This window comes from Artemia sp. Qi Xiang Cuo, chromosome 4 (genome assembly GCF_049724085.1).
Source record: "Artemia sp. Qi Xiang Cuo chromosome 4, ASM4972408v1, whole genome shotgun sequence".
Lineage (NCBI taxonomy): Eukaryota > Metazoa > Arthropoda > Branchiopoda > Anostraca > Artemiidae > Artemia > Artemia sp. Qi Xiang Cuo.
Window position 1 is genome coordinate 27,763,059 of NC_142797.1, and position 12,652 is coordinate 27,775,710.

General features: G+C 33.6%; 1 protein-coding gene across 1 annotated transcript in view; it reads right to left on the reverse strand.

The window, feature by feature from the left end:
• Nucleotides 1-12,652, reverse strand: part of mus101 (mutagen-sensitive 101) — a 224,216-nt gene that overhangs the window by 158,766 nt on the left and 52,798 nt on the right. Inside the window, exon 4 of the mRNA XM_089087479.1 lies at nt 4,829-4,936. Coding sequence (XP_088943605.1) covers nt 4,829-4,936 — 108 coding nt within the window. The remainder of the gene's footprint in view (nt 1-4,828; nt 4,937-12,652) is intronic.

Consider the following 12,652-nt stretch of genomic DNA (forward strand, 5'->3'; position numbering starts at 1 on the left):
CCATATTGAACTCAGGCCCAACAGAACTTAATTCCTATTATAGTTAAAACTCAAAAAGACCAGAAATTACTGTTAAAGAATAAACGAACCCCAAACGAACAGAAATTAAAATTAACTATCTTACAAACATAAAGATAACAGGTGCAAAAATAAATGAATGAATAAATCTTATATAGCTTCAATATTTTTTTAATAGTTTTTCCCCAGAGGTGCTTTATATGAAAGGGATGGTGTTATAAACTTCGGAGGGGCTCATTAAATCGGAAATGATAATTTTTAGTGCCCTTATTAAGAGTCTAATCTTGGTAATTGGTCAACTTAGAGAGTCCTTTTTAAGAGACAACTTAAATTGAATATGCAAATCAAGTTTGAAACGAACAAAATAACTAGAAACAAAACTTTGGGTATCAGCTCCTTCTCTCACTGTAAAAGTCTAAAACCTACTGCGTCATTGGCGCTTGACTAAAAACGAATTATATTACAAATATTTTCTTTTGCACTTAATATTGAAAATAAATATCGAAATTACAGTAACATTTTGAACTAATGAGCTTTCAGCAATTAATATCATTATACATCAAATATTCAGTTTAATTTATTAGTTTTTTCCAAGATCGTTCAAGACGAATATAGTTTCACTACAAACAAGAGTTTGGATATTGCCCCCTTCCTTAACTGTAAAAACATAAAGCCTACTCCATCACTGGCGCTTGGCTGAAAACTAATTATATTACAAATATTTTCTTTTCTAGTTCTGACAGCATAAAAAATAAAAATAAAATTACAGTGAAAAAAAAAAATCTTGAACTGATGGATGATCTTAAGTTTAAAATGACCATTACTTTTCGTTGAAAAACTTCTTTTACGGAAAGTTTTTTTTTTAATTAGCAAGAAATAAGAACATACACAAGGGGATATGATTTATAGCTAAAGCTCATGAAACCTCAGGAATTTGCCTGATAAATACTCTTTGCACAATTTAAGGCTTGATTTTCTCCTCTTTTGAGGGATATATTCTAAAAATCAACAAGCGTGGGAAAGTGACAAGAGAGGAAACATAACATGAGTTTGATCGAAATTAACAAGTACTAGCACCTCTGACAGTGTAACCTCGTCCAGCAGAATTAGAAACGTTCAATTAAGCTTAATTCAAACAATCAAAATTAGTAGTAATTTTGATAAAATATGTAATAACAATATGTTACTATTTTATGTAGTAAAAATATGTAGTAATTGAAAAAAAAGAATGCTCTTCGATAGATGATAAAATAGAAACAGATGAACATTCTTTCTATTTTAGTGTGTTTTTTAAAATAAAATTAGCTGGTGGTATTTCATTGGTTGGAAAAATTATAACTGTTAAAATGTAGCTAGTTTTTAGACCTTGTGCTGTTAATTCATTGGCTATCTTTGTGTATTCTAATATCGGAGAAGTTTTGGTAAGTGGTTTCTTATCGTTGAATTTTGAAATTTTAACTTGTGATTTCAGTTTAAAAATTTGAAATTGAAATTTGAAAGTTGAATTTGAAATTTGAAGAACAGTTTTTAGCTCAGAGACGAGCTTGAGTTCCATTTCTCAAGCTCGTTTCTAAACTTTGCGCTTTTAATACGTTGGCTGTTTTTGTGTATTTAATTTCGAGGAAGTGTTGGTAAGTATTTTTTTCTTTTTTTGGGGGGGGGGGGACCACACAGCTTTTCAAACAGTTCGTGGTAACGAACTACAAGTAAGGAGATACCCGGCTCAATAGTAACCGAAACTCTAAAAAACGAAATTTTTATACCAATATATAAATTAAAAGAATTAGATTTTTATGCTGATTTCAAATATATAAATTTAATCAAGTTTAATCTTACCCATCAAAAGGTACAAGCCTGAAAAAATCACCTTGTTTTTGAAAAAAACGGGAGAAACACCCCCTAAAAGTGATAGAATCTTAATAAAAATCACACCATCAGATTCAGCGTATCAGTAAACCCAACATTAGAGGTTTCGAACTCCTATCTAAAAAATGTGGAATTTTGTATTTTTTGCCTGAAGAAAAATCACTGATGCGTGTTTATTTGTTTTTTTTTGTGTTTTTTTTCCCCAAGGGTGATCGTATCGATCCATTGGTCCTAGAATGACACGAGAGGGCTCATTCAAACGGAAGTTAAAAGCTCTAGTGTTCTTTTTAGGTGACCAAAAAATTGGGGGGAAACTAGGCCCCCTCCTAGGCTCTTTTTCCCCAAGATCACCCGATCAAAATTTGAGATAGCCATTTTGTTCAGCATAGTCGAAAATCTAATAACTATGTCTTTGAGGATGACTTAATCCCCCACATTCCCTGGGGGAAGGGCTACAAGTTATAAACTTTTCCCACTATTTACGATAGTATTGGTTATCGGGAAGTACAGCCTACAGACGTTTTCAGGAGGGATTTTTTCTGGTGGTGGGGGGGGGAGAGTTGGGGATTACGTCTGATGATCTTTACATATAGGAGGTTTTCATGGGGAAGGGACATTTCTAAAAGGAGGGCGCCGGATTTCCCAGCATTATTTAAAAGACGATCAGAAATTAAATATAAAAACAGGTTTTTTCAACTGAAGGTAAAGAGCAACATCATAACTTAAAACGAACAGAAATTATTACGTATATGACGGGGTTCGCCCCCTAGTCAATACCTAGCTCTTTACGCTAAAGAGGTTTTAGTACTTTCAAAAGAGCTATCTATTCTAATTAAATGGCCTTTGTGATTCAGGGGGTCATTCTTAAAGAATTGGAACAAAATTCAAACTTTAGCGTAAGGAGCGAGGTACTGACAAGGGGGAGAACCCCCCTCATATATATAACAATTTCTGTTCGTTTTATGTTTTAATGTTGCTCCTTAGTTTCTGTTGAAAAAACTTGTTTTGTTTTTTTTATTTAGTTTGCCAGAAGAAAGATCACGGATGCGTGTTTATTTTATTTATTTTTTTCAGGGATGATCGTATCGATCCATTGGTCCTAGTATATCGCGAGAGGGCTCATTCGAAGGGAAATTAAAAGTTCTAGTGCCCTTTTTAAGTGACCAAAAAAATTTGAAGGCAACTAAGCCCCCCCCCCCCACGCTCATTTTTCCCAAAGTCACCCGATCAAAATTTTGAGATAGCCATTTTGTTCAGCATAGTCGAATATATGATAACTATGTCTTTGAAGATGACTAAATCCCCAACAGTCCCCGGGGGATGGGCTGCAAGTTATGAACCTTGCCCATTACATACAGTATTGGTTATTAGGAAGCATACAGACGTTTTCAGGAGGGATTTTTTCTTGTGTGTGTGTGTGTGGCGGGGTGTGTGGGGGGGGGGGGGGGGTTCCGTGGGAGCATCTTTCCATGGATGATGTTTTCATGGGGGAAGGGACATTTCCATGAAGGGGGTGCCGGATTCCCCAGCATTATTTAAAAAAACGATCGAAACTTAGATTTAAAAAAAAACAAGTTTTTTCAACTGAAAGTAAGGAGCAACATTAAAAGTTAAAACAAACAGAAATTATCAGGTATACGAGGTGGTTCACCCCCTAGTCAATAACTATTTTATTAAACTAAAGTTTTTTTAGTACTGTCAAAAAAGCTATTTAATCTAACTAAACGGCCTTTGTGATTCAAGGGTCATTCTTAAAGAGTTGGAACAAAATTCGAACTTTAGCGTAAAGAGCGAGGTATTGACTAGGAGGCGAACCCCCTTATACGTAATAATTTCTGTTCGTTTTAATTTTTAATGTTGCCCATTACTTTAAGCTGAAAAAACTTGTTTTTTTATTTTTGCTCTTAGACGAGCTTGAGTTTAATCTCTTCAGTTTACTACACTATTTCCTAAAAAATGACAAATGTATACAATTTGTTCTGATTTTTAAATGGGCAAGTAAAAAACCATCAATTTATCGAGCCACGGGACTAGATCAGGGATATAGATGATGTCTACTAGTTAAGGTTAGGGTCAAGTCCAGAAATTTCGGTCGAGGGGAGGAGTATGGGGTACCAAAACAATATCTTCTCGTGAATTTAACCTGACCATCTCGAACAAAATTAGAACCAGAACTGCTTTAACATCTGACCTCATTTTTGTTATATCTTTTCACGGGGTATAATCCTCCATCCTCACTGACACAGCTCTACATAATATTGTAGTATTAAAAAAAAAAAAAATTAAGGCAGTCTATTCTATTCTTATTCCATGTATACAGGTATTAAATTTTTACAGTGTGCCAAATAAGAAAGGATAAATGGGACTTTATTCTAACTTCTATAACTTCAAAGAAATTTGATAATCAAAATCTGTTAGTTTCATAGATGACCGAAAATCTTTTGGCGTCAGAAAAGTCACGATCAAGTTTCAATAGCAAGTAAAGGCCCTCTCTGTATAAGTAATACTTGCACAACTTTATGGTTAAAATTTAAAACACAATGACATATGAAACTAAAAGAGGAAAGGAAATAATAAATGAAAAATAAAATTAAAAAAGGTGAAACAAATCAAAACACAATGAAAACAAATCGATTCAAGTTTCAATACAAAGTAAAAAATACAATCCAAAACAGGGAATTTAAAAAAATTTAATCTCTTCGGTTTTTTCTTTTCGATGAAGATCACAAAAATGATAGACAAAGTTTTTTATATTTCATAAATAAAGCTTCCTTTCATTTTTCTTTTTTTTTTTACTTCAACTGTCCCAACCCAATTGTGATATTCTCTATGAGAATCAAAGTGTAAATAAAAGAATATTTCAGAGCCTTTATACTTTCGAGGATCTGAAGTCCCCCCCCCTCCTAAAATAAATACAACAAATAAATAATGCTATCTCACTTACATTGTACTTTATGGATAGAGCTTCATGCACAACCACATGTGTAACTGATTCGACAAAATGGAGTTGACAAATACCTCCCATCATTTCAATTTTTCTAGCTAATCGTTCCTGAAACCAAATAGCTGTCATTTAATTGGTAACAAAATCCATTTGCAAATTATAGGAGGAAAAAAAAGAGAAAGCAGGAGTAAAAAAGTGAGAGGGAGAGTAAAAGATAGAAAAAATATTTTAACAAAATATGACATTGAGCACAACATAAATATTATACAGTATGTAAAATTTGATTCAGAAATGAGACACATCAAAGCGTGCACAAAGGGAAATTTCCCTTTGCCTACGAAATAGCTTCAGTTGCTACTTGACAATTTGTCATTGCGCACGCGCAAAGGCGGAGTCATGAAGAAATGTGTGAGACTGATTTGTCCCAAAAATCTTCAATGGGGAAGATAGGCATTTTCCATATGTATAATATGTATGCCGTGACACTGAGACAACGGGGATGAAAAAATGAAAGTGACTCAATACTAGATAGAATATATTCTTAAAAAAATTTAAGTGACACAAACACTGCACCATTTTTCTTTTTCTTCAATTTCCAAGCACCAAAAACGAACATAAATATAAAAAAATGAATAAAAAATGAAATAAAAAAAAAATAAAACAGGTAAATTGAATTTCTAACGAGAACAAATAAAGGAAGCACAGTTACCAAAGCTAAAAAACAAGCATACATTTGCTTTTATAAGATTTCAGACTTAAAATGACATCAATTTACCATGACCGGAAAAAATAAACCCATGTCAAACAGAAATAAAAATGAAATAGAATTCAACTAAAAAAAAGAAGAAATAAGCCTATCCCCTGAAACCCCTAAAATGATAGAATGTCATTTGCACTTTACTAAAAATAAAATATATTTTGAGAAGGTTTTTAGTATAATAAAATGAGAACAACAAACACTGTTCAATCCAGTCAAATCTCACAGAAAAGAAAAAGCGGGAAAAATTATATTTTAGCAGTAAATTTTGGTATACTATTTTAAAAGAATAATTTTCCTCAGTGTTCTTGCTTTTAAACTTATTGCTTTGAGAAGGACTATAATTTTGATAGAATAATAAAATTTTAAGAAACATCAATTAGCAATACTAGAAGCAATCTATAGGGTTATACAATGAATAATAAAGTAAAATTAAGGCAAAGATAAATAAACACAAATGAGAGCGATGCTTGCCATAACGACGATTAAAAACGATCATGACACAGACTAGACCCGTATAATAAATAATAACAAAAAATAACACGGCTGTCTTACTTCCAGGAAGTTCTTTACAATCGTAACTTATCTCAGGGCTTTGTCCTTCCATAGACGAAGACGAAATTTCCTGAATGCCTATTCACATTAATACCCAGGCTCAGCCAACGCCATGCTGAGCCAATCCAAATTTTCATTGAATTTTCTGATTGGCAAAAAAGTTTGATGAAAGATTCCGATTGGCTTAAATTAGCGCTAGTCCAATCTCTGTATTAGTAAAATATCATTGCAAACAATGCATAAACGAATATTTTACACTAAGTACCCAGCCACTATAGCAGGAAAACTTTGATTTCATAATGGTATAAAAGCCCCAAAGTTTTCTTGGATAATCCATTCTTATTTTCAGATGATGAGCTTCTAAAAAGAAAAGAAGCAGCAATCAAAATAGATGGCGTATATATTGCGGTGAGCTATAACCGTTAGGTTATTTACTTCAAATTTTCACCCCCTAAAACTTCTGCATCCGGGGTAAGTGTACCCTGTCCCCCCTAAAACCACCACTGGTCAAATTATTTCCTCCTTCTTTTCAATTTATTCACCCCTTTTTTGTTATGCATTTTTATTTTGTCTTGACTCCGAAGTAGGTCTTTTCATGGGTCCAGTAAATAAACGAATTTCATTTAGTAACATTAATAACAAGCGTACGGAAATTAGTAAAAATTATGATATTTGAGGATGGGGCCTCAGACCCAGAGACACCCCCCTCCCTCCCACACACGTCTCGTTCTTACCTGAGTGATTTTATTAACAAAGATGGTGTATGCAGGGAAATTGTAAAAAGTAGAACAGCCAAGACACAGATTATTTTTTTACAGTTGAAAAAAATCGGAAGAATAGGAGGATTAGGTTGCGAATTAAGATAAGAATATTGAAAGCCATCGCAATGAAAGTAATCAACTGTGGCTCCGAAGCGTACGTAGGTGCTTCGAAAGGAAGAGGAAAATTTGTTAAATGTTTTCTAGAGGATTTTGTCGAAGGATAGTAGGGATGTACGCATGAATTTTTTGTGTGTGGGGTGATAAGAAGAATGATCTTCCAGAAAAAAGAAGAAGTCCTGAAGAATGATCTTCGGTACTCGTTTGACTGGTCGCATATCAAACTTTAATCTGGGCGAAAAACCCGTTTTGATGGTCATTTTCTAAGGCAATAATGAAAGAGAGGCTAAGATGGTTTGGTCAACTTTTACGGATTCAAAGTCTTCTTGGGATTGAGATTCATTAGATTTTGTGCCTTGACATTAAGTTTCGATATTGATTGTCCTGTAATTCTGTCCCATCAATTTCAGGACATTTGATTGTCCAGTTTGTTGTTCCTCCAACGACGAATCGTTTTCAGCAATTGTGAATTTGTGTTTTTGTGGTTGTCCTCTATGCATATTTCAAATTACACGTTCAACACATTAAGCAATTCAAAACTGAGTATAGAGATGAAAATTTTCCCTTCTGTTTCTGTTTGTTTTAGTTGATTGGCGCTCTATAAGTTTAATTCAGAACAATCGATTGAAAAAGTGAGCTTAGTTAATGGGAAACACATTATTTGGGCCTTATCTGGGACCATCAGAGGGGGTGGGAGTGGAGTAGATTTTTAGAAAAGCGACCACGATATTTGGAAATAGCAATATAGCTGAGCAATATAGCTCATGCCAAAGAATTTACGTCACAAGACAGAAAAATTTGCTTTTCAAGCTGAAGTGAATAGGATTATGAAGCTGATTATTAATTCACTATACAGAAATAAAGATGTAAGTGGTTCAAATTTTATTATATCTTTGCTGTTTTTATAATTTTGTTTTACATGTTTCTTATATTTCTTTGCTGTTTATTTTTTCGTTATTATTTTCTTTTTTACTACATTTAACAGTTATAACTCAAGTACGATTTTCCTTGTAAGCAAGCAACTGCAACAACGAAATTCTTACTTCATTATGTTCAATTTAACAGAAAGACTTCTGGTTTTGAAGCACAATTTTAATGATTTCAACTGATTCTGGAAACTTCCACTGTCGCATTTTTTTTCTCCCTACCAAGCAGCTTGGAAACACCCTACACTAACTAGAAAGTTTGCCGGTAAACTTTTACTTCAAGAGAATCTCACTTCAGCAATAGAGACATACTGCAATTGTTTTATGCGATATTTTATTTGTCATCTGAACCACGGATTTATTCATATCATATTGTGTTAATCTTAGAGTAGCGCCAATTAGCAGAATTGTAGGGGGCGGAGGCAGATTATTGTTTGACGTTTCCTTTACATCTTGTGTTAATCTTGAAGTAGGACTCGTTGTGCCATCTCGCGGAAATGTAGAGAGGCAGGGACAATATTTTTAGAATTGATATATTACTTGAATTACCCTTACTGTATACCTATCTACCTTAGTTCCGCCCTAGGACGGATGATAGACGAGATCATCAAGAAGTGAAGAGAATCCTTTTTATACTACTCTGAAGGGGTTATGCCAGCTTTGCCTCTCATAGAATCCTTTTTATACTACTCTGAAGGGGTTATGCCAGCTTTGCCTCTCATAGAGACTATTTATCTTGGCTTTACTTTAATTAGCCCTGGTTCTCAAATCTTTCATCACTTCTACCAAGTTGATGATTCAAAAATATGAGGTGTTATCAAAATCTATAGGGAGTGGCTTTTGAAGTTTATTTTGGTTGTTTTGATGATGATACAGGAAATAAATTTTTCAAAATATGGAGGGCGACCCCCCCCCCTGTGATAGGCAACCTCAAACACTTGCTATAAAGGATTTTTGTTGTTGTTCTGTAGTTGCTTACATTATTTAATTTTTGTATTGACATGCTCATGTTAGCTTAGAGCTATTATAGAGAGCAAACATGTTCTAATCTATTTAGTAAAATTTCTAACTACACAATTTTGCTATAGCCTGTTATAAAGAAAACCTATTTATTTTTATGTGTAAATCCTCCAGAAGTATAAAAACACTTGCAAGGCCCACTACATTAGTAGGTAGAAAATTTGAATCTCAGTCTCGGGGTTGTCGCTTCGATCTCAGCTTTGGACTTTTTTTCTATCTGCAGAAAGAAAATAATGAGAATATATTCTTTTTTGAGTTGAAGCTGCATTTTATGGGGCACAAAACTGATAAGATTGGTTTACGCGTGCAGTCGGATAGAGGAATCGATTAAGGGGGGTATGGAGGAGAGGGTGTAGGGTTGTTTTATAAATGAGTCATATTTTTAGTTTAAGTAGTAAGTTTAGTCATGGTTTAGTAGCGAAGTCAGAGTTTTGACAAGTCTATCCTGTTTTTTCTCCCGACTTGGGGATCGAATTGAAACTTTAATGGAGAGTCTTTTTTCTTTCTCTTTTTTTTTTTGGGGGGGGGAGTAGATCTTTTCGCCAGGGGAAGGACTAAACAGTTTTCATTTGATCCTCCCAAAGGAGTAAGCCGTACGGTTCTTTTTTATGCGAACCGTTTGACAGGCTTTGCTGCTAGTTAGACCATATTTTAACATTATTTATATAATATTTGTAATATAGCATTTAACCCGCAGTTTATATAATTAGCAGTATGATCTTTCCCTATCTCACCCATTATAAAAACCCGGAAAGAGGTGCGATTGCTCCAGAGAATGTATAAACCGGTATAAACATAAGCGGCATTAGATCTTTTCACGGGTAGACAAAGAATAATCACCTACGGAACAAGTACTGACAAAACCACTTGGCCGGCTCAACCAATAAGTGGACAATAAGTGCAGAAATAAGCGGGAGGAGCTTTTTGTTCGCACCGAGAATGAAGAGCTAGAAATCATCTGCGGTAAACTTACTGGATAATTATATAAACTGTGATTTAACCTTACTAAGTGAATAACGTTAAAATTTCAATAACTTTGTAAAAAGAACAGTGTAGCTGAGAATAAACTGAAAGACCATTGCAATGAAGTAGGTTATTATAGTTGGTACATTGCTTGAGCCGGTGCCAGGGGATCACTACGATAAGGGAAGGTATATTCGGAAAAAATGAGTGGATACTTTCAAATGTCTTAAATAGTACGTCGCCATATTTTATCTGCAGAAGAGCGAGGTATCTTTAAATTATGCTTATTAAAAGAGAATCCTAGTTTACTAAGTAAATGTAGTGTTTCATTTAAGTGTCTTCATTGTTATAGGAATTTGGAAGAGCAAAGATTGCTGATGTGCATTTATACTATTTGGGCTTCTTGTTTGTACAAGGCCGTAATTTTGGCTTTAAAATACAATTTGCTTTATCTTATAGTAGACAATTCACTAAGAAAATCAGGAAAAACTATTCCTTCGTGTCCTGTTTCTACTGAATCAAATAATAACTTCATTAAGATAAGATTCATTCATTATTAATTAAGGTACAAGGAATGCATGGTGCTAAACCCCCAAAGACTCTTAGGCCTGTAGATGAGAGGGAAGACATACAATTCAATTAAGCACTAAATCAAAAGAAAAATTACAAAGATTAAAACAATACTCACCAAAAAAAAAAATGGATGAAAAAAAATGAAATAGACCCCAATTAATTATAAACAAAAAAAAAGAAAAAGAAGATAAAAAACTTTATAGATTTCACAACACTAAGGGGCTGAGGGAGTTGAGAAAAGGAGTTGAGTGGTGAAGCTGAGAAAAAGTAAAACATGTGCTCGCAATACGATACACTAATTTAAGATTAGGTTTAAATTAGATCAATTAGTTTTTTTAGGTTTAAAAGAAGTAAGTGATTTTAAAAGAAGTAAAATTTGCTTTTTCTAGCTTTACTATAACTTTAGAAAGTGGTTTTAAAAGAGAAGAAAAAGTAAATTTTCAGGCTTTACGATTAGTTTTTCTGGCTCTGCTATCACTTTAGAAAGTGGTTTTAAAAGAGAAGAAAAAGTTATTTTTCTGTCTTTACGATTAGTTTTCCTGGTTTTACTATTACTTTAGAAAGAGGTTTTAAAAGAGAGGAAAAAGTTATTTTTCTGTCTTTACGAATAGATTTTCTGGCTTAACTATAGCATTAGAAAGTCGCTTTAAAATAGAAGAAAGAGCTAACATCCATACTATAGGACAATAAGAAACATAAGATTGGATCAGGCAGTGAAAAAGGACTATCGAAACACCTCTGGGAAAAGTAATTTTAAGCTTCCTTAAAACATCGAGACTCCCGCGTATCTTCATTTTAGTCAAATAATTGTGACGTTTGAAAGACATGTTTTAATTTCTACGGTAGATAATGAAAATCTGACATACCGGTCCTTAGATATACTAAGAGTCCCATTCGACAGGCTGGGTGAGACATTTGACCAATAGTCCCATCCCACTATAATTATTATTATTCTTTTATGTGATATTTATTATACCTCTATGCCCCTTTCTAGCGCATCCAATAATTACTTTATTGGAATTATTAGTATTCCTTTATGTGGCGTGGCTTTTATTGCTTCTTTACAACATTTCCAATATATTTATCCAATATATAATTACACTACATCCAATAATCTTCCATTGAAATTATCATTTTTGCTGTATGTTATATTTATTGTTCCCTTTATACCGCATTTCTACTGCGTTACCATCGATTTGTGTCCAAAAATTGTGGCCAATTTTGTTTCTGTGAACCCAGTGATTTTTTTTCTTTTTCAACAATGATTTGTGAATTTTTAGTGCAAGGTCAAACAAATGCTTGAAATATGAATAGACGGCTTGTAACTATTGTTATTTATAAATTACTTTGAACAAATAATAAAATAACTGAATAACAATTAAAACAGGCTTTTTTACACTTTAGACTGCAACTTTTATTACCCTAGATTGACAGAGTTGTTTTAATTATTCTTTTTTTTTTTTTTTATCCGAAACTGTCCGTGCAAAACAGATGCAGAAATGACTAACATCAAGTCTTTAATTTCAAAGATCTCTCATCTTTTCATTTGTAAGTGCAATATGTTGCATGATTTTAACTAACATTTAAGGAGTATATAATCAGAAATAGGATGTAGCATCCAGAAATATGAGTTTTTTTTATGGATGCCAAAACAGTTCTAGATATTGAATTAGCCCTATTCCAATTGAATTTAGGATTTCTATTTACGATTTATGCGACCTATTTGATTCGATAACTGGGTCAATGACCCAGCTGAGCCAGAGCAAGCAACTCTCTTGACTCATGGTGGCTGGATGCGTTAACTTTGCACCATCTTATATCAAATCATGGATGCATCCTAAAGGGTACAAAAGGGTAGTGCGCAACTCATTTCTCTCCAATTACCGATATTACATCTCTGCAAGTCACAGGATGTGCATAAAACTGGTGGTTTAAATATGTGAAATCAAAGCAAGTTTAAAGTCAATCACGAGCTGAAATTTGGCGGATAAACAGGGGGCAACTGTAGAATAACAAAGCTGGTGTACCCCCTAGGGTAAAAAAAAACACCAAATCTCTGTGGTTTCAGAATCTAACAGCAATTCCAGTTAGCTTAGTTTTGGAAACTCGTAGTAGAATATAGCTCTTAATGAGTGTAATTACCTATAGTAGA